The 22,645-nt window shown below is 42.5% G+C and overlaps 1 protein-coding gene across 1 annotated transcript; it reads left to right on the plus strand.

Annotated features, from left to right (window-relative positions):
- The first annotated feature begins 724 nt into the window (after positions 1 to 724).
- Positions 725 to 22,565, plus strand: alpk3a (alpha-kinase 3a). Its single transcript, XM_064929897.1, is given in 15 exon segments — positions 725 to 807; positions 1,167 to 1,446; positions 2,357 to 2,478; positions 5,085 to 5,202; positions 5,348 to 6,758; positions 14,964 to 16,436; positions 16,439 to 17,387; positions 17,635 to 17,782; positions 18,398 to 18,525; positions 18,615 to 18,650; positions 18,791 to 19,065; positions 19,519 to 19,607; positions 19,796 to 20,013; positions 20,105 to 20,153; positions 20,314 to 22,565. Coding segments are annotated over 14 exon segments (5,526 nt in total). The 5' UTR covers positions 725 to 807; positions 1,167 to 1,306; the 3' UTR covers positions 20,684 to 22,565.
- The last annotated feature ends 80 nt before the right edge of the window (positions 22,566 to 22,645 follow it).

Here is a 22,645-nt window from a genome sequence, read left to right on the forward strand (position 1 = left end):
CAGACATCTAAACGGTTGATTCATTTTGATTTCACTTTTGAAGTCTCTCAAAATGCTCAACAATGCTCCTGTCTTCTCACTTTTGAAATAAATAGGCTTATTACGTTATATGAAACGTATTTCGGTTTTATGAAATTACTCTTGTGCTTATTAGTTTAAATTGGGATTGAATTAAATGGCAATACAGTTAATGTATTTTATGTAATGCCCCACTTTGCTGGTAGTCCTCTGTGCTTAGTGTGTAAAGGTAACCTAAGCAGGCAATGGAAAATTAAGCAATGTGATCAGATGGATGAATTTACAACCCACATTCTCAAGGGTGTTTTGGAAGAACTCTTTAGTGGTAGGCAGTATCAAATGGGGGCCGCCCCTGGGTAAGCACACTGTCAAAAAGTATCTCTGGATGCACAACATATTAGTGTTTTGCAACAAGTCTGCCACCAACACAGTGTCCCACCGAAATATGAGTCTATACTCACTGTTGTCAACATGTTAAGAGGTTGTATGTTTAACATGACCTTGCTTGGTCAACTATGATAGTGTATAATGGTCTGATATCTCTTTTGACATACTTTCTTCCAATTTGAAATGTATAGATTTTTCCTCAGACATTACCTTTAGCCTTCTCTTGTTGAATATATGTCTGAAGGCTAGCTTGGGAAAATGTGATGTGCACTTGCGGCTATTTGTAGGCCTGCTATAAATAGTGTCCTGATGGCACCACAAGCACGCCTATGATTGACAATTGCATTCAGAGTTTTGCTGCTGGGAATCAGGCTCCAAAGGACACTGAAAAGCATATAAATGGTAAGTTCACAATATTATACACTTTTCTTTCAACCAAGAAGTGTTTGAGTTCAATGTTCACCTCTGAATTGTAAAATAATGTCTGAGGATTATGTTTGACTCCTAAAAACCTTTGTAGAGCCTGATAGCAGTTCCTATTTATAACATTCTCCATTGCAACTGCTTAACTTGGTCAAAGGAAAGCAGTTACCCACTGTCTGAATTATATTTTAGTTCAATAATTGTTACATTGCTTGAGAAAGGTGCATACATGTTATTTTTTATTCAAGGATCTATTTGAGTTGTTGAAAGGTTTCCCAAAGACTAATCTAGATCACATTTTTACAGTATTCACAGCTGTTTTCTCCTTTCTTTTCCAGCAACTCTTACATCGGTAAGACACTGCAACTTAAAACTGGGGCTTTGATCCATGCCAAGCTGAGCATTATTTACTCAAGGACCAGTCTTCTGTAGTAGACACTTTTCCTTTATATTTGTGGGAATATCTGTTGATTGGACAATGACTTCCAGAAGACCAATGACCCGTTCTTACTCTGGCAATGGGAGGTCCGGCGGCAGCCACAATGAGGAGGAGGTCAGCTCTTCGAATGGCCGCTTGGAGAGCTGCAACTACCTCTCCAATGTCAGGCCCGGAAACAGGTAGATGACCTCTTCTTCCTTGTTTCATTACGGCTCTAGGCATTTCAGTGTGACTCTGTCCACCACACACATTCATTAGATACTTTGGCCATCTCAACATATCTGTGGAGCCTTTTCTAGTCCAACATGCAAATGATACATGGCAAGTAATAACCATGCAACAGTATTTCAGTATTCTAAAGAAAAGCACAGCTCTTAGAATACCGGTAAGTATTCTTCATTTGTAGCCTACTTTATAAATACAAATGAGTCCCATGTAAAATAATCTAAGACACAAAACCACCAATATGACTGATGAGATGCCTTTATTTGCCTCCTCTATGAATAGCTACTCAAGGTATTCTCAAATCAGGTCATCGAGGTAATGCATTCTTTCTAACATTTTAACCACCCTTCCCGGTTACACCCAAGATTGAAAGAGCAAATCTACACCCGTTTTTAACAATGCTGTAAGTGAACATGTTAAATTGACTTCTTTGATGTTATTGGACATCAACGTTGATATACAATTTCATTCATACAAAGTTATATGTATATTTTCAACAACGTTATAGGCACTGTTTCCATGTCACTTTCTCAACTGCTAAGAAATGTAAAATATTTGAGAGAGCAATCTCAATCTTCCTTCACAATCAGTAATGATCATGAACTGCCTTCTTCCCCTCCCTGGAATAAACAACACACTGTGCAACGATGTCTATTCGACGTCTATTCCACATTGTTTCAGCGTAATTTCATAAAAATGACGTGAAAACAACATTGATTCAACCACTATGTGCCCAGTGGGAAGTGAAGAATGAATAATGGTTGGCTAAAAGATCCTTGAAATATTGGCTTTCTCATTGGAAAGTACTTCAGCACATGCCCTGAAGAACAGACACTCAAGCTAAAGCACCCTTTCTGTCTCCAGGAGTACATTGTTCGGTGTGATGGCTCAGCTGACTGAGGACACCCAGCCTGTATTTGAGACCACCTTAAAATCCAAGGCCGTGTCAGAGAACTGTAATGTGAAGTTGACATGTGTGGTTACAGGTAGGCCTACACTAAACAACCTCCCTCAGAATTGACCTAATTACTTGCATTTGCGTATGTGTGTTTGAATGCTTTCGATAGTTATGAGTAGGCGATGGTATTAGTCATTCTGTGGTTAGTTTGAAATCAAAGCAGAGAAACAAACCTACTTCTGAACAGCGACGCAAACATGAATTGAGAAGGGTAATGCATATATAAATGTCAATTGAAGACAATGAATAGAGAAAAGTTACTTTAAAATGCTTATGACTGCTTATTCTTATGTTTTCTTCTATAGCTTATTCATTAATGTGAAAATAAAATAAAACTGTTAAAAAGTAAAGGCAGCTGAGACTAAATTAGCAATGGCATAATGTTGGCGCAGAGAGGCAAGACATAAATAGGATTAAAAATCTAAGCAGGTTTTGCTATTTCCTTCCCCCCGGCATCTGAGTTGGCCCCTTCTCAACCACAGCAGCAGAACTTGTGGCCTTGAACACTGCCATGACGCAGCAGTCTGAAACAGGCCTTTGTTCTTGATACAATTTCCTTTCAAAGCTTTCTGTTCCTTTTGTTTTATTGCTGACTAATTAATTCATAAGATGCTTGAAAAAAACAGCTAATGGCTACTGTGTTCATACTCCAATGGTAACCTGGAAATTAAAATAATGATCATACGGGCATAATCTTAATGAGAGAATAACATGAAACTATATCTAATAAAAAATAGTTTGTTGGAGTTTTTAACCAGGTTATTATTTTACACTGTATGTCTGTGATGTACAGTCGAAGTCGGAAGTTTACATACACTTAGTTTGGAGTCATTAAAACTTGTTTTTCAACCACTCCACAAATGTCTTGATATCAAACTATAGTTTTGGCAAGTCGGTTAGGACATCTACTTTGTGCATGTGTGGCCGATGTGCAATGGCTAGCTAGTTAGCGGGGTCTGCGCTAATAGTGCCTCAGTCGGTGACGTCACTCGCTCTGAGACCTAGAAGTAGTTGCTCCCCTTGCTCTGCAAGGGCCGTGGCTTTTGTGGCGCGATGGGTAACGATGCTTCGTGAGTGACTGTGGTTGATGTGTGCAGAGGGTCCCTGGTTCGAGGAGAGGGACGGAAGCTATACTGTTACATATGACACAACTAATTTTTCCAACAATTGTTTACAGACATATTATTTCACTTATAACTCACTGTATCATAATTCCCGTGGGTCAGAAGTTTACATGCACTAAGTTGACTGTGCCTTTAAACAGCTTCTGAAAATGATGTCATGGCTTTAGAAGCTTCTGAGACTAATTTATTTAATTTGAGTCAATTGGAGGTGTATCTGTGGTTGTATTTCAAGGCCTACCTTCAAAGTCAGTGCCTCTTTGCTTGACATCAAGGGAAAATAAAAAGAAGTCAGCCAAGACCTCAGAAAATAAATCTAAAAACAAGTCTGGTTCATCCTTTGGAGCAATTTCCAAACGCCTGAAGGTACCACGTTCATCTGTACAAACAATAGTACGCATGTATGGAACCACGCAGGAAGGAGACGCGTTCTGTCTTCTAGAGATTAAAGTACTTTGGTGTGAAAAGTGCAAATCAATCTCAGAACAACAGCAAAGGACCTTGTGAAGATGCTGGAGGAAACAGGTACAAAGGTATCTCTATCCACAGTAAAAACGAGTCCTATATTGACATAACCTGAATGGCCGCTCAGCAAGGAAGAAGCCACTGCTCCAAAACCGCCATCAAAAAGCCAGACTACGGTTTGCAACTGCACATGGGGACAAAGATCATACTTTTTGGAGAAGTATCCTCTGGTCTGATGAAACAAAAATAGAACTGTTTGACCATAATGACCATTGTTATGTTTGGAGGAAAAAGGGGGAGGCTTGCAAGCCGAAGAACACCATCCCAACCATGAAGCACGGATTGGCAGAATCGTTGTGGGGGTGCTTTGCTGCAGGAGGGACTGGTGCACTTCACAAATAGATGGCATCACGAGAGAGGAAAATGGTGTGGATATATTGAAGCAACATCTCAAGACATCAGTCAGGAAGTTGAAGCTTGGTCTCTAATGGGTTTTCAAATGGACAATGACCCCAAGAAAACTTCCAAAATGGTGGTAAAATGGCTTAAGGACAACAAAGGCAAGGTATTGGAGTGGCCATCACAAAGCCCTGACCTCAATCCTATAGAAAATCTGTGGGCAGAACTGAAAAAGCGTGTGCGAGCAAGGAGGCCTACAAACCTGACTCAGTTGCACCGGCTCTGTCAGGAGGAATGGGCCAAAATTCACCCAACTTATTGTGGGAAGCTTGTGTAAGGCTACCCGAAACGTTTGACCCAAGTTAAACACTTTAAAGGCAATGCTACCAAATACTAATTGAGAGTATGTAAACTTCTGACCCACTGGGAATGTGATGAAAGAAATAAAAGCTGAAATATATAATTCTCTCTACTATTATTCTGATATTTCACATTCTTAAAATAAAGTGGTGATCCTAACTGACCTAAGACAGGGAATTTTTACTAGGATTAAATGTCAGGAATTGTGAAAAACTGAGTTATACTGTATTTGGCTTAGGTGTATGTAAACTTCCAACTTCAATTTACCATCTCCATGTGATGTCCACAGGAAACCCAGCCCCAGAACTGACGTGGTACAGAGACGACATGGAGTTGGACCGATACTGCGGTCTTCCAAAATATGAAATTGGCCGCAATGGAAAAACACACACACTCCAAATTTACAAGTATGTAAGGCAATGAGAATACCATACACAATTTACACCAGATAATAAATGTCACGAAATTCAACTTGGGTTTAGAAGATGTGTATTATTGTGCTCAATGGTGCCTGCACTGTTCCCAAAATGATTTGAGTCTCTCTCTTTCCAGCTGCACAGTGGATGATGCAGCCATCTATCAGGCTTCAGCCAGGAATAGTAAAGGCATTGTCTCCTGCTCTGGGGTTCTGGAGGTGGGCACCATGAGCGAGTTCAAGATCCACCAGAGGTTCTTTGGCAAGCTGAAAGAGAAGGCAGAGAACAAGAAGAGGGAGTTGGAAGAGAGCAGGAGAAGGGGAAATGAGAATGTCCAGAAGGATCCTCAGGAACAGAAGCCTCTCCAGAACAGCCCGATCGCCCCTCAGAGGAAGCGCAGGACCCCAAGTGCCCTCTCTTCACCACCGAATGGGGAGGAGAACACAGTCAGCCAGGGGGCAGTGGCTGTAGAACCTAATGGGGCCAGTGCTGAAGTCAGTGAACCGGCCTCAGTGACGACTACAGAGAATGGGAGCAAGACTCCCAACAATGACTTTGACAATGTAGAGATTGTCACCACCAAGCCCCCAACCACAGAAATCTTTGCAAAAAAAAAGATGAAGATCTCAAATGGTATAGATTCTGGGGTTGTCAGCAGTAACAGTAGTCATACAGGACCGGGCACCAGTGAAAATGCATATGATGGAGGAATAAGTTTGGCTCAATTTCTGTCAGAGACCCTCCATTCACAGACTGCTGAAGAAAAGAAGATCCCTGCACGAGTGGAGGAAACTGTGGCAATGGAGGCAATAGATACTACTACTACAGATCCTAAAACAAATGCAGAAAAACAGAAAGAAAGAGAGGAGAAGGGGAGAGAGAGGGCAGAAAGAGGAAGGGCGGAGAGAGAGAGGATGCTTGGAGAAGAACAGGAAAGAGAGAAAATGTCAATTGAGAGAGCAAGAGAGGCAGAGCAGTTGCAAAGGACAACAGGACATAACAACACTGCCTCAGAGGTCAGAATGGAGGCTAAGACGCATGTCCATAAGGAGGGAGATCCTCAAGATTACCACCACATTCAGGAAACACTTTCCAATGTGCTCCACTCAGTCAAATACTTTTTCTTTGGTAAGAGTAAGAAGGATCATGCTTCTTCTGATCATCATGTGAAAGGTCAGGAGAAGGACAGAGGTCATCCAGTTGCCCCAACACAGCCGTACCCTAGCCCTCCCCATCCACAGGAGCCAGATGGTCACCCAGAGTTGTATAAAACCCCCACAGAGGAGACAGTGCCCATGGCGGTAGTAGCACCAAAAAATAACGTACCACACACGCAGCAAGCATCATTTGAGAGGTTGAACCAAGCTGAACACAAGCATGGATTTACTGTTTCACACTCAGAAGAACCCTCGCCAGCTCCCAGAAGAGCACCAGAGAGTGTGCCTGATTCACTGGAGCATGTTGAGCAGAAGGAGGTATGTCCGGAGGTGATGATCAGCAGCAGTACAGAGACAGTGCCCACATCTGGCCCTCCAGCCCTCAGTGAAGTAAGTACCTTGTTGCTTCTGAGATCATCTTGATCGCTCAGTCTCAGTCTCACACTGCAGTAGGCCGGGTTATTTATAGAGTGTGCATTTGTGCAACAAGACTTGAATCTAACCACACCAGGCCAACAGCCAAAACTGTACAAATAATTAAGCTACAGCAAATAGACAGATAATGTTCAGAGTCCAGACTACGGAGAACATGGTGGATGCAGATGAATGGTATCAGAGACTATGGGTTTGTTAGTTGTTCTGTGTTTGTAGGCACCACCTACGCTCTGGAGCAGACAGAACACACTAGCCCATTTAGGAAACTATCCGCAACAGTCATCCAGGCTCTGTTACACCATCTAGACTGTTGAGAGTGTAAGTTTCAGTACATTAGTATCACTCGAGAGCTACACCTCACACAATGTAGGGAGGGAAACAAGGAACTTGCCTACATGAACATGTCAACTTGTATAAAGGAATGAGACTGTTGGGGCAGTCTGCTCTTGACCAATACAAATAATTCTCATAGAGATTGGATGAGGTTATGAAAAAATGTGTCTTTACAAAAACTTTGAATTGCACTGATGAAACAAATGTTGTAATTCTCTGTGCACTCTTTCCCACTGGGCTTTAATGGTAATCCACTTGTCAATATTGGACCAACATGCCAAAGATGGCTGAGCGTGTAGACACAGGGTACCAGGGTCTTGTGGTCTCTGAGGCAGGCCCTGGCATGAGAGTAGGACCTCTTCACATTGGACACATTGGGCACATAAAACTCTGTCTCTTCTGTAATGGAGGAAGCCTCTCCAAACGTAGTGACTGGGCACTGGTGCTTCTATCTCCCTGTCAAACTCTCAGGGTTGTATTAGCTTTTGTTTGCATGTACTGAAGACAATAAGATAAGCCTACCATTATGTTGTGATCATGAAATAGGATTACATTTCAACAATGAGCTCTGCTGGATGATGTAATGGTTGTTTGATTGTAATCCTGCCACATGATTTACTGGCACTGTTCAGTTCCATGTTATACTGTAGACTATGCAACAGTATGGCTCATCATGGATTAACTTCACTGGCAAACAGATATGCTTTTATTTCATGGATTTACTTCCCTTCTAGTTGAAATGCTGAAAGATTGTGTCAGTAATGCAACTAGAATCCACATCTCCCTCAATGCCAGTGACACATGATGACACAGATTCTATTAGTCCCCTATGGTGCTAATTTCATTAACCTCCAAGTCTTCTGTCCAGTTTGTTTGTATTGGATTAGAAGAGCATGTGCAGTAAGGGGAGCTGCTCTCCACTCTTAACACACACTTACACCTGGCAAGCAGTGGTTTTGTTAACAGGTTTCTCCATAATGTGGAACTGCAACTCCCCTTTTCTGTTGTGGCGAGTTAATGTTAGATGTTGGAGCAAATCAGTTGGAGGAACTCATAACATTCGTCAGAACTTGTGCTTGCGTACAAGAGTGAAACTTCAGTGAAATAAAGAGGCCTAGTTCTTGCCAGAGCTCCATCTTTAGATTGAACGTGACACCAGTTCCTCTCCATTAACCACAACTTCTATTTTATGGGCTCTCCTGTTCAAACATGTTGTCATAGAACTTCACGTGGCTTGTTTCTGTCAGGAGCACATGAAAGTGATTTATCATTAATGACTTAAGAAAAAAAATGACCTGAAAAAATTCAGGAGAAGTTGTAGATAGGACTGACATAGGTTCCTCAAAATGATAAATGTTATTATTCAGTGTAACTACATAGTGCTCTTCAAACAAACCTGTAATCCAGGAAAAAGAAGATCACATTAAAATATACTTTTTTAATTGTCTGAAACATTTGTTTGAATTAAGATGGAAATTGCTTTTGCCTCAGGCATTGTTACTTTTATTAGGTTCAGTTTTTCAAAACAGGAAATATGTTGACACGAATACAATTTATGACTTTTAAGTTGAAGTCACGTAGGTGTTGTCACTATTTCCCCAAAGACAACTGAATTTCCTGAGCATGTGCTGGGCAGCATGTGCTGGGCAACAGTAAATTACTTTGAGCATGAGTCACTTGAGCTGGGATCAGTTTATGGTCCCTTGTCAACAGACAGGCACTCATTCATTCAGCTCACTAGCTCATTGTGTAAATAACACACCTGTTAAAGGACTGGGGAAATCCCCAATTTCAACACAACCGGTCCCTTCTCAGGATACTTTAACCTGCCTGACAGGTAAACACCTCAATTATCATAACACAATGGTCTCCCTTCAAATACATTACTACAAAATAGAACCGCATGAAACAGAACAAAGTATAAGAATGTTTGAATTTATTGCATCTTTGTATCATCAAATCATATGATTATTTTGTTGATTATACTGCCATGTTTAATATAGTAGCAGCAGTATGACTGCTTTTATTTATTTTACTTGGCAAGTCAGTTAAGAACAAATTCTTATTTTCAATGACGGCCTAGGAACAGTGGGTCAACTGCCTGTTCAGGGGCAGAATGGCAGATTTGTACCTTGTCAGCTCAGGGATTCAAACTTGCAACCTTTCGGTTATTAGTCCAACGCTCTAACCACTAGGCTACCCTGCCGCCCCATACAGGTTGTTTCCTTGTATGGAAAAAAGAGGAGCTGTTTAGCTTATCATATGTAGACAAAGCTCTCAGTTTTGAAAAACTCTTTGTATTTGCCAAATCTTGGCTTCAACTAACCTCTAGCCTACTCAATATGGTAAGGGCGAGTTCATTGAAAACTGAAAGGTTGTTAAAAAAATGATATATTGTCCGTGGTCAAACAACACTACGTAAACGTCTGCTGATACAACATGTTCACAAAGGTTTTACAGTTCATGTATGATGAAAACTCTGATACTGTATAGGGATCTTTAGATGTTCTGGCTTTATATTATATCAGTGGTCATCTTTAAAAGATAATCTATGATAATGGCACCGGAGGGGATGGCTACCGTTCTACGGGCTCCTAACCAACTGTGCTATTTTGTTAGTTTTTTCGCATTGTTTGTAACTTATTATGTACATAAAGTTGCTGCTACCGTCTCTTATGACCAAAAAGAGCTTCTGGATATCAGAACAGTGATTACTCACCTCGAACTGGACATAGATTTTTTCTTTAACGAGTCCAATGCAAAGGATATACTGCTTTCCGGAGAACAGGTCCACATCCCGTCATTCGCCAGGTCCACATCCCGTCATTCGCCAGGTCCACATCCCGTCATTCGCCAGGTCAACATCCCGTCATTCGCCAGGTCCATATCCCGTCATTCGCGTGAAGAAAAGGCGGAGATACCGAGGGAGAAGGTCTGGATGCCTTGTTAGGATTCATAGGCGAGTGAGTAAATCGGCATACCATTGGTTCTATTGGCCAACGTGCAAACAATGGAAAACAAACTCGATGATCTACGGTCGAGAATATCCTACCAACGGGACATCAAAAACTGTAATATCTTATGATTCACCAAGTTGTGGCTGAACGACGGCACGGATAACATAGAGCTGGCTGGTTTAACATGTTAAAGAATGTTATGTTAGAATGTAATGTTAAAGAAGTCTCGAAATATTGCTCACTTGAGGTAGAGCACCTCATGATAAGCTGTAGACCACACTATCTACCAAGAGAGTTCTCATCTATGTTATTCGTAGCTGTCTATATACAATATATATATATATATATATATACACATATATATATACACAAACCGATGCTGGCACTAAGACCGCACTCATTGAGCTGTGTAAGGCGATAAGCAAACAAGAAAATGCTTATCCAGAAGTGGTGCTCCTAGTGGCCGGGGACTTTAATGCAGGCAAACTTAAATCCGTTTTACTTTATTTCTACCAGCATGTCACATGTGCAACCAGAGAAAAAACAATTCTAGACCACCTTTACTGCACACACAATGACACATACAAAGCTCTCCCTCGCCCTCCATTTGGCAAATCTGATCATAACTCTATCCTCCTGATTCCTGCTTACAAGCAAAAACTAAAGCAGGAAGTACCAGTGACTCGCTCAATGCGGAAGTGGTCCGATGATACGGATACTATGCTACAGTACTGTTTTGTTAGCACAGAGTGGAAAATATGTTCCATAATTCATCATTGGCATTGAGGAGTATACCACCTCAGTCACCGGCTTCATCAATAAGTGCATTGAGGACATCATCCTTACAGTACATATCCCAAACCAGATATGGCCATAGATTAAAGGCAACATCCACACCGAGCTAAAGGCTAGAGCTGCTGCTTTAAAGGAGCAGGACACTAATCCGGACGCTTATAAGAAATCCCGCTATGCCCTCAGAAGAACCATAAAGCAGGCAAAGCGTCAATACAGGACTAAGATTGAATCCTACTACACTGGCTCTGATGTTCGTCGGATGTGGTAGGGCTTGCAAACTATAACGGATTACAAAGGGAAACCCAGCCAAATCAAATCAAATCAAATGGTATTGGTCACATACACATGGTTAGCAGATGTTATTGCGAGTGTAGCGAAATGCTTGTGCTTCTAGTTCAGACAGTGCAGCAATATCTAACAAGTAATCTAACAATTCCACAACAACTTTCTAATACACACAAATCTAAGTAAAGGAATGGAATAAGAATATATACATATAAATAAATATATGGATGAGCAATGACCAAGCGGCATAGGAAAGATGCAATAGATGGTATGAAACAATAGCCGCAAGCTGCCCAGTGACGCAAGCCCACCAGACGAGCTAAATGCCTTATATGCTCCCTTCGAGGCAAGCAACGCTGAAGCTCCAGCTGTTCCCGGACAACTGTGTGATCACGCTCTCCGTAGCCGATGTGAACAAGACTTTTAAACAGGTCACTGTTCACAAGACCGCAGGGCCAGACGTATTACCAGGGTGTGTACTCAGAGCATGCGCGGACCAACTGGCAAGTGTCTTCACTGACATTTTAAACCTCTCCCTGACCGAGTCTGTAATACCCATATGTTTCAAGCCAACCACCATAGTCCCTGTGCCCAAGAATGCGAAGGTAACGTAGCACTCACATCGTAGCCATGAAGTGCTTTGAAAGGCTGGTCATGGCTCACATCAACACCATCATCCCGGAAACCCTAGACCCGTTCTTATTCGCATACCATCCCAACAGATCCACAGATGACACAATCTCAATCACGCTCCATACTGCCCTTTCTCACCTGGACAAATGCTGTGAGAATGCTGTTTGTTGACTACAGCTCAGCGTTCAACACCGTAGACTAAACACTTCCCTCTGCAACTGGATCCTGGACTTTCTGATGGCCGCCCCCAGGTGGTAAGGGTAGGCATCAACACATCTGCCATGCTGATCATCAACACTGGTTCCCTTTAGGGGTGCGTGCTTAGTCCCTTCCTGTAGTCCCTGTTCACTCACAACTGTGTGGCCAAGCACGACTTCAACACCATCATTAAGTTTGCTGATGACAGTAGGCCTGATCACCAACAACGATGAGACAGACTATAGGGAGGAGGTCAGAGAGGAGGTCAGATATGAGCAGGACAAAGGAGATTATCGTGGACTACAGGAAAAGGAGGGCTGTAGTGGAGCAGCTCTAGAGTTTCAAATTCATTGGTGTCCACATCTCCAGCAAACTGTCATGTTCCAAACACATCAAGACAGTCGTAAAGAGGACACGACAACACCTTTTCCCCCTCAAGAGACTGAAAATATTTGTCATGGGTCCGCAGATGCTCAGAAAGTTCTACAGCTGCACCATCGAGAGCATCCTGATCGGTTGCATCACCACCTGGTATGTAAGGCGCTACAGAGGGTAGTGCGTATGGCCCAATACGTCACTGGGGCCAAGCTTCCTGTCATCCAGGACCTATATACTAGGCGCTGTCAGAGGAAAGCCCAAAAAACTGTCAAAGACTCCAGTCACCCAAGTCATAGACTGTTCTCTCTGCTACCGCATGGCAAGCGGTACCGGAGCACCAAGTCTAGGTACAAAAGGCTCCTTAACAGCTTCTACCCAAAACCATAAGACTGCTGAACAATTAATCAAATGGCCAGCTGGACTATTTACATTGACCCGCTGGTACCGGTACCCCCTGTATATAGCCTCATTGTTGTTATGTAATTTTATTGTGTTGTATATAGCAAATATTTTCTTAACTCTATTTCTTGAACTGCTTTGCTGGTTAAGGGCTGGTAAGTAAGCATTTCACGGTAAAGTCTTCGGCATATGTGACAAATACAATTTGATTTGATTTGAAATAAAGGGGACCCATAAGCAGACAATGAAAGCTCTTATAATATTTGATGATGACATTTCTCTAAAACAGGCTATAGGCTAAATGTGCACCACCAAGTCAGAACAGAAGGCTAAATTATGAGGGGAAAAGGGACCAAATTATTAGGTTGAGGCACATGGGCTACTAACAGCTTACTACACAACATACACTTAGTATTACTTTCTTAGCTACAGTATACATATCTCCCTGACATATTACATAATTTATGCAGCAGCATACAATACATTTTGGACTCACCTTGTTGTGCTGTGCTCACTTGAACAGGAAGATGGCGTGACGGTCCTTCGTAGGCAAATCTTGTCATCAAACTTTGTCATCAAGTCTGGTATTCTCTATATTTATGGTGCTTTCAAGACAACTGTGAACTCAGAAAAAAAACAAGGTTGAATCATGATGTCAGTGATCTTCCGGTCGGAGGTCTAGAAAGAGGCCTGAGTTCCCGACTTGCAATTTAGAGTTGGATGACTGTTCAAAAAATATTTTCCCGGTCAGAGCTATTTTTTTTATGAGTTCCCAGTTGTCTTGAACTAACTGAAGTCTGGGATATCTCAGTTCCGATTTTCCAGTTGTTTTGAACACGGCAGAAGTCATGCTGGATTGACAGCATGGCCAATGTTGAATGTTTATTCTTTTACTCTCGGAAAAGACACCCTTAAACCCAGACTTGGACCACACACCGACTTCACTGACTCGCATGCTAGTGATTGCTTTTCAACACTTGCAGTTAACCACTGATTCCTTCCAAACCACTCATTGTTAAATTTGCAATTTCCAACTTGTTGTGTAATGTTCATGTCCACAAGCACGGATACATTTTATCTATTATTGCTCTTCATTATTTCTCGTCATATGATAAGGATTGAAAAGGATTTGCCAGTAGATTGTCGACTTGATTCATGATGATGACTGCTAGTTTTCTAGCTAAGATTTTGAAAGTATGATGTTGACATGATCAGTCCAATAAAAGCAACGGTATCCAACCTCACTGAGGTCGAGCTGTTTTGCAAAGAGGAATGGGAAAACATTTCAGTCTCTCGATGTGCAAAACTGATAGAGACATACCCCAAGCGACTTACAGCTGTAATCGCAGCAAAAGGTGGCGCTACAAAGTATTAACTTAAGGGGGCTGAATAATTTTGCACGCCCAATTTTTCAGTTTTTGATTTGTTAAAAAAGTTTGAAATATCCAATAAATGTCGTTCCACTTCATGATTGTGTCCCACTTGTTGTTGATTCTTCACAAAAAATACAGTTTTATATCTTTATGTTTGAAGCCTGAAATGTGGCAAAAGGTCGCAAAGTTCAAGCGGGCCGAATACTTTCGCAAGGCACTGTAATTTTATCTGTGGCCAATGACCTTGAGCATTATTAGATGGGCTCTTCTAATGTAACTCAATGGCAGCACCCAAGGGGCTTGAATTTTCGAGCTCTCCCCGTACATTTTGCGGTGATGGAGTGCCCCCATGAGTTACAGAACACTGAGCCAATCACGCTATAACTAGAGGACATTACCAACCCCTATGCTCCGTATTTTCTGCTGGCTGCCCCACCACCACAGAAAGAACTGAGCTACTGCAGGCTGAAACACCAGCATTTTGGAGCGGCCTTTCTCAAGAAAGCAAAAAAGAGACCATGTTTGTATGTGGCTTTATTAACTCAATTATACATTTTTTACATTGTTTCAAACTGATGTGACATGTATTATTGCCAAAATAACATGTAAAACAGGCAACAAACAAAATCCAACAACAAAATGTTTTTTTTTTTTTTTTAGCTAAACAGGTTGGGCTCAAAACAGATGGGGCTCTGCCCCACCTGCCCTGAACGACGGGTCGCCACTGTGTTGTTCAGGGATTTCCAAATACCATTTGAGTGTGTTGATGTTTTGTGGTACTAAACAGCTGTGTTTGTTTTTGCCTCAAGGCAACTGTGGACCAGACCCAGGCAGACCCTGTCCCCCATGTGATTGTCTCAGCCCCACATGAGCCAAACATCCAAGTGTTTTCTTCCGGGACTAATCAGGTGACAAGACATGATGCCAAAACTGAAGATGTACACAAACAGGGTCCATCTGACACTCCATGGAGCCCAGACCCCAGCAGTGGAGCAAGTTCCCATATGTCAAACCGCACTAGTGTGGGTGAAGGCGGGAGTGCTCCTAACAATAATGTCTCACTCACAGTCAACCTCGGCCTGATGACAGTAACCACAGAAAGTGAGAAAGGGAAGGTAATGCATGTGGATGAGAAGGGCATTGGAAGTGTCTATGAGACACAAAAGAAATGTGCTTGTGCTTTTGAGGAGAAAGGAGAGAAAGGTGATGTCAAAGCAGAGAATCAACCATGTCCCACTTTAAATGTGAGTGTTTTAGAGGAGAGGAGAGAGAAGATACATAACAAGGAGATCCATTTCAAAAGTTTGCTCCCAGAGAGTTCAGAGAATGATGGTCAAAATACACCAGAGGAATGCCCTCCTGTGGCTGGGGGGGACCAATATCTCAACATAAAAGAGAATTCTACCTTAGCTTTGGAGGAAAGTCTTGAAAGTGCATTAAAAGTGGAATATACTCCTGCTTTGGAGAAAAGTTTTGTGGACAGTTCATTTGAGAACCTGAAGATACAAGAACAGGTGGCACCTATTGTGCAGAAAATGTCTGAGCAAAAGGATGTGAACTTAGAGAGAAACGAAGTGCCGACCCGCACTATTGAGAGACATGTTGAAACACAAGAAAAGGTGACTGAAATAAAGGTGGAAGTGCTGGGTGAATCTAAGATCCACTCAGAGACCCAGCCTGTGAAAGGCTCTGTCATTGTGTCCCCTGTGCCACCAGTGTCAGCATCAGTTACCAGTCCAGAGGCTAATTCCACTCATCTGGGTGGATACTTTGGAAATGTACCACAGATTAGAATGGTAGATTCTGCTCTTAGAATCCCAGAAATCAAAATAATTGTGCCAGAACGACAGATAAAAGAAGAGCAAATGATTATACCAAATATAGAGATTATGGAAGCAGAAGTCAAAGAGCCTACACAGCCATTGATACCTATTACACCCAATGAACCTTCATCAGAGACAGACATTTTCCAAAAGGATGTTGCAAATGATGTGTCAGGCATAATGATAGCAGAAAACAGCTCAGCTTTTACCCCAGTGGTTATAGATGTGACACCCACTCAAGAAAGTATGTGGAATGATGAAATCATCCGACCAACAGAGAAATTGCAGGAAGTTCCACAACCAGTTGAAGAGGCAAAAACACCTACGGCAGAGCAGTCAACTAACATAAAGAATGAGTGGCTCACAAAGACGTTAATTCCTGCAATAAATGTTTCCTATACTGATGACAGTAAAGTCAGGAAAATAGATCATGAATATCCACATGTCAAGCCCCCATCTTAGATAGAGGAAAGCCAAAGGAAGCACCCAGTGTGCCTCTGTGTGTGGTCCCTCCTATTTCTGAAAGCAAGGAGCTTCCTAAAAATGAGAATAAAGAATCAGAATCATTGCCGGATATGCTCAGGGGGGTCAAGAGTGATTTTGAAAATGTTACTTCCTATGAGTCCCATAGTGAGCCACAGAAACAGACTATAGAAACAAAGGAACAGAGTATGATAGACAACATCCCCTCTGTGTCATATAAAGCCTTAATGCCAACAGAAGTAACAACAATGCAAAAAGCTGGGGACATCAGTTTTACTGAAACTGAAAAAGTAAAACCACTCAAAGAGTCAAGGATAGAGTCTTACATCATTGGCGATGAACCAAGAGAAAGAAACCCTATTGAAAGGCTTGCTGTCAAACCCCCAACACCCCCCAGGAGTCCCAGCAGTCTCCGCAGGCTCACGTCAAGGACTCCCCCTGCCATTACTGTGGATGACCCTCTCAACAGTGAGAAGGCAGTATCGGAGCAGAGTGTTGGAGACACCCCAACGTCCTCCCTGTCCTCTGAGAGCAGCCCCAGGCTGAAAAGAAGGGACAGTCTGACACTCATCCGCTCTGCCACGCCCGAAGAGCTGGCCTCTGGAGCTCGCCGCAAGATCTTCATCCCCAGGGAGGGAGAAGGGGTTGGGGTAGTGGTGGCACTGGGTGTGGGTGGTAGTCCGCTGGACACCCAGGTCAAGAAGGAGGCTCCATATATGTCACCCAGTCAGGCTCGCAGGGCAGCGTTCCTGCAGGCCCCAGCAGGCTCACAGACCCCACCACTGGAGAGACGCTCCCCTCTGCTGAGCCGTAGGAAGGCCACCCTGGAGGTGCCCAAAGTTGTGGAAGAGATCAGCACTGAGGAGCCAGAGAGCCCTAAGACTGAGGTCAAACCTCCTGAGAAGGAGAAGCAGAACCCCTTCAAAGGTAAAACAATAAAATAGGACAAGTAGGAGATTGTGTTTGATTTTAAATGAGTTAGTTGTTTTACATTAACACAATATTGTTGTTTTGCTCATCTCTTGGTGTTGGTAACTCAGGGACTGTACAGTAGACACGTGTCTCCTATCAGTGTGGGCTGATCAAGAAGCTTCCACTGGAGGAAGTGAAAACATTAGAGAGTATCATGTACAGTATATCTTTACCTTGTTGTCCCCCCTCCCTCTCCCACCAGCTCCTCAGGTTATCCGTAAGATCAGGGGAGAGCCTTTCCCAGATGCCTCAGGACACTTGAAGCTCTGGTGCCAGTTCTTCAACGTGCTCAGTGACTCCACCATCAAGTGGTACAGGGATGAGGAAGAGATAGTAGAGGTGAAAAGAAGGTAAATCTCTAGGCAATCTCCCATCCCAGAGTCTACAGTATCTGCTTGCAGTGGTGAAATATCATTTATACTCAACCTGATCAAAGCCATTATGTAGTTACAGTGTTAGACACCAGCCCTCTGAAAACAGTTGCTTTGTACAGTGATTCTGTAAACATTAATTAATAGCCCAATAGACTGGTTAATCTGAGCCATATGCTATATATGAAGGACTAATGTTGTGAAGATGAACAGCATTTAATTATACCAGCGTGGCCATCACACAGTCACGGCATTCTTTCATTCTCACTCGGAGAGGTATCCAGCTCATGTGACCAGGGAGTCCACCCAGCTCTGAGCCTTACTGTGACGCAAGGCCAGACACAGCCACTGTAAACTGAGACACTCTATTTCGCAATCACCAGGGGACATTAAAGTCTAGATCTGTGCTATTGGCTGCTGGGTCAGCAAAATCTCCCCTCACCAAGCACGGCACGCAGCACTACTGTCTCTCTCAGTCTCACAGTGACCTCTTGTGGAGTTGAATACGATATTGAATATGCCGTGAGTGTTTGAATATGCCGTGAGCGTATGCCTTGTGTCACGTCAACCTGTTTATTTTCCTTTATTTCCCAGTGGAGGAGATGAAAGCCAAGTGGCGCTGGCTATCGTCCAGACATCCAGTCGAGATTGTGGAGTGTATGGCTGCTCAATCAAGAATGAATTTGGGACAGATTCCACTGACTTCCTTCTCAGTGTAGACCGTAAGTGATGTCAACTGAACATAATTTTGAAATCACAATATTATTTCAACAATTTTTTCCATTTGTGATTGTTTTCTCTTCTTCTGCAGTACTTTCAGAGTACTTCCTGCGGGAGGATTTAGAAGGTAAGCCTCACAGGCACTGAGAGGTTTTTAGTAATAACTTCTATTTGCTTGCTCTATTGTTGGATACCTTATAGCAATTCTTCTAACAGTGTTACTACTCCTGTGGAGAGCTTCTGACATTCATATTGTGTTCTTTACAGTTGGAGAAGAGATGGAAATGACTCCAATGCTATTCACCAAAGGCCTAGCAGACCCGGGCTACTGGGGGGAGAAGTTCTTTGGGCGCATCATGACACAGGAGGCCCACCTGGGAGAGGGCTGTGCACATAAGGCCTGCAGGGTGAAGGTTATCTATGGCCTAGACCCTGTGTTTGAGTCCGGAACCACCTGTATCATTAAATTACAAAGCCCCATCTCCTATGGGACCAAACAGGAGAGCAACCTTGCAGAGAAAAACATGGAAATTACTAAGCAAGTGAGTCTTATTGTACATGTATGTACAGTACATTTCATCACAAGAACAGCTCTACTATAGAGTTATGTATTGCTCCGACTCTGCATTTCTGTGTTAAGCTTGAAAAAATGTACAGAAATGGTCAGCTGTTGTTTGGTATTGCAACATAGGAAGTAATCTCTACTGGGTCGTATTTATTAGGCACCAAACAGAAGAAAATGGACTGAAACAGGGAGGGAAGGGACTACCTGAACTTTAGTTTTCTGTTGCAAAACATTTTGCTACGGTGTGCCTTAATGCATATGACCCTGGTCTTGTGGTGTTATCGAATAATAGCTTTCGGGTACTAAGTCAGAGACTGAGTCCAGGGTTCATACCAATGCATAACCGGCGTTGATTGGTGTAACAATTGAATTGAAGAGCCTCAGTGTAGAGAAAACGCATATGGCATATTTTCACATTTTGTCTCACCAGGAGTGCAAAATCCAAAACACAGTTCGAGAGTATTGCAAAATCTTTGCAGCTGAGGCAAGGGTGATTGAAAACTTTGGCTTTTCACTGGAGTAAGTAATATAATGACTGCAATGTATATTTTGATAATTAAAACATGTTTTTTATCAATACACTTATCAATGATCATTATCAATACACAATAGTATGAGTAAATTGAGGACAAAAAACAGCTGAGTATGATTATGTAATTCTTTCTCTGCACGTGCTAACACCTTTGTTTTTCTGCATCTTTACACAGAGTGAGCCCTCTCTATCTGGTGTACCGCCCTGCCAACTCTGTCCCTTACGCCACTGTGGAGGCTGACCTGAAGGGCATCTTCCTTAAGTACTGTATGATGGATGCCAAAGGCAGGCTGATCACCAGAGCCACCTCAGAGGTGGAAATGAAATGCTGCTCCTTCCAGCATTGGATCCACCAATGGACAAACGGCAACTTACTGGTTACTGGGCTGGAGGGTAAGAAAGATTAGCAGACAGGGTCATTCCCAAAAAGATGAACAAAGTCAGTTCAAATAACAATATGATCCATGTACTTTGTTTCTTTCAGGTGTTGGACCGAAGATCACTAAAGTTAGAATCGTCACGAAATCAAAGGGGTTTGTATAGCGAAATATCAGAATAATATATTTAGGTTGTCATATGGAAATACCTATTGATTCTAGTATTTGAAGTAGGTCTATACTGTGTTAATGTTTTACCAGTTGGTCCACATCATCTTATCCAACTCTTAGTTATGAAATTACTTCTGCATTGCAGGTATCAAGGCCTTACAGATGATGGTTGTCCTAAGGTGTTTGAGCAGTTCCTGACCCAGCATCAGTGTAACTACTACTGTGGGCTCCTCAGCCTGAGAACTCTGAAGCCCATGGACACCCTGCATCAGCCCCCCAAGATCAAAGGCTCCCGGAGCCCCTTGCTCGGCAGGAAGTTAGGCTCGTCCAGCCCTCAGCACAACAGGAAGTTGGGCTCATCCAGCCCCCAGCTGCAGAGAAAAGGACTGAACAGCCCCTTGACAACCAGAAAGGCCACCTCCAGCCCAAAGGTGCCTAGAAAGACTAGGGAGACAGAAGACAACCAGTCCACAGCCAAACCCAAGGCGGAGGAGAGTATCAAAGTTGTGGTATGAGGTAGCAACGTCCAAAGGGAATACATATCAAAGCAGCATCCATTTTCTTTCACGCCAACGTTAAGCTTTTTATGTTTTCCTGTCACCCATTGCTGTATTTAGTTGGGTTGAAGCAAGGACGACCAGCATGGCCTTGAACAAAATGTTACAGAGCTTGTGCCTGAAAAGTCTTCATCCAAGAAGGAGAAACAAACAGGGAGATGAGTTCAAATCTAGGGAATAGGTCACCCTAGGGGATATTTATATAACATTACTGTGAATTTCTCAATAACCATTAGTAGTAGTAAGATACTCCCCATTCTCCAGCTTTATGCTGAAATGGTTTAAGTGAGTGGAGGAGGTACAGTACCTTTAAGACAACTTCCAGCACTAAGGAAATGGGACACAGTTTTCTCTCACATCCAGTACAGTCTTCTTCAAAAGAAGAGACTTATGAAGTGGTTGAAACAATGGTGCTGGATACAAAGCCGTGGCCGTAAGCAGACCTCTAATAACTTGATGCAGACGCAAGGGTAGTGAAGTGCACCAACTGCATTGTACATCTGGGATGTATAAGTCTTGGTCATTGAAATTGTTTTTTTGTTGAACAGTAATTGGATCTTGTTACTGTTGGTCGTATAGCATGCTCTACTTGTTTCTATTATGGCAGTATTATGTCCTTAAACTACGCATTACAATCTTCCGAACACTGAGCAAAGACAACACTACTCTTGCCTCTTCACTGGGAATATGTTTTTGTGCACTTTTTTTGCCAAATGTTTTCTTGCCTTTTGAAAACTGCCAGGTTTTAGTAGTTCAGTTCATTTTTGTTGAACTTTGTTCAAACCCTGTAATGAACATGTTCACATGCTTAACTCTGAACAGTACAGTAGACCGAACCCTTTAACCTGGTTCTTTAAAGGAATAGTACAGTAGACCGATCCCCTTAACCTGGTTCTTTAAAGGAATAGTACAGTAGACCGATCCCCTTAACCTGGTTCTTCAAAGGAGCAGTACAGTAGACCGATCCCCTTAACCTGGTTCTTTAAAGGAATAGTACAGTACACCGATCCCCTTAAACTGGTTCTTCAAAGGAGCAGTACAGTAGACCGATCCCCTTAACCTGGTTCTTTAAAGGAATAGTACAGTACACCGATCCCCTTAACCTGGTTCTTTAAAGGATTAGTACAGTAGACCGATCCCCTTAACTTGGTTCTTCAAAGGAGCAGTACAGTAGAACAATCCCCTTAACCTGGTTCTTTAAAGGATTAGTACAGTAGACCGATCCCCTTAACCTGGTTCTTTAAAGGATTAGTACAGTAGACCGATCCCCTTAACTTGGTTCTTTAAAGGATTAGTACAGTAGACCGATCCCCTTAACCTGGTTCTTCAAAGGAGCAGTACAGTAGAACAATCCTCTTAACCTGGTTCTTTAAAGGAATAGTACAGTACACCGATCCCCTTAACCTGGTTCTTTAAAGGATTAGTACAGTAGACCGATCCCCTTAACCTGGTTCTTTAAAGGATTAGTACAGTAGACCGATCCCCTTAACCTGGTTCTTTAAAGGAACAGTACAGTAGACCGATCCCCTTAACCTGGTTCTTCAAAGGAGCAGTACAGTAGACCGATCCCCTTAACCTGGTTCTTCAAAGGATTGACTCTTTAACTGACCTTGAGTGTTGAAGAGCAATAAAGGGATTACTGAAATAAATGCTTTATCTTTGGAATGCACATGTTTGGTGCCATTTAAATGGGTCAACTCACAAAGTGAAAGAATAAGAGCTATAACATCAGAACCATGTAGAAACTGCTTTGGACCTGGCCCATGATCACAGTAAAACAGTAGCTCACCTCCAGCTGACTTTTGTGATTGAAAATGATATGCATTCTCAACATTCACACTTCTGGGGGAGGGGTGGGATGGGGATATTGTCATTAGTTTGAAGCGTACAGTATGTGAATGTGCGTGTGAGTGTGTGAGT

This window comes from Oncorhynchus masou, chromosome 22 (genome assembly GCF_036934945.1).
Source record: "Oncorhynchus masou masou isolate Uvic2021 chromosome 22, UVic_Omas_1.1, whole genome shotgun sequence".
NCBI lineage: Eukaryota > Metazoa > Chordata > Actinopteri > Salmoniformes > Salmonidae > Oncorhynchus > Oncorhynchus masou.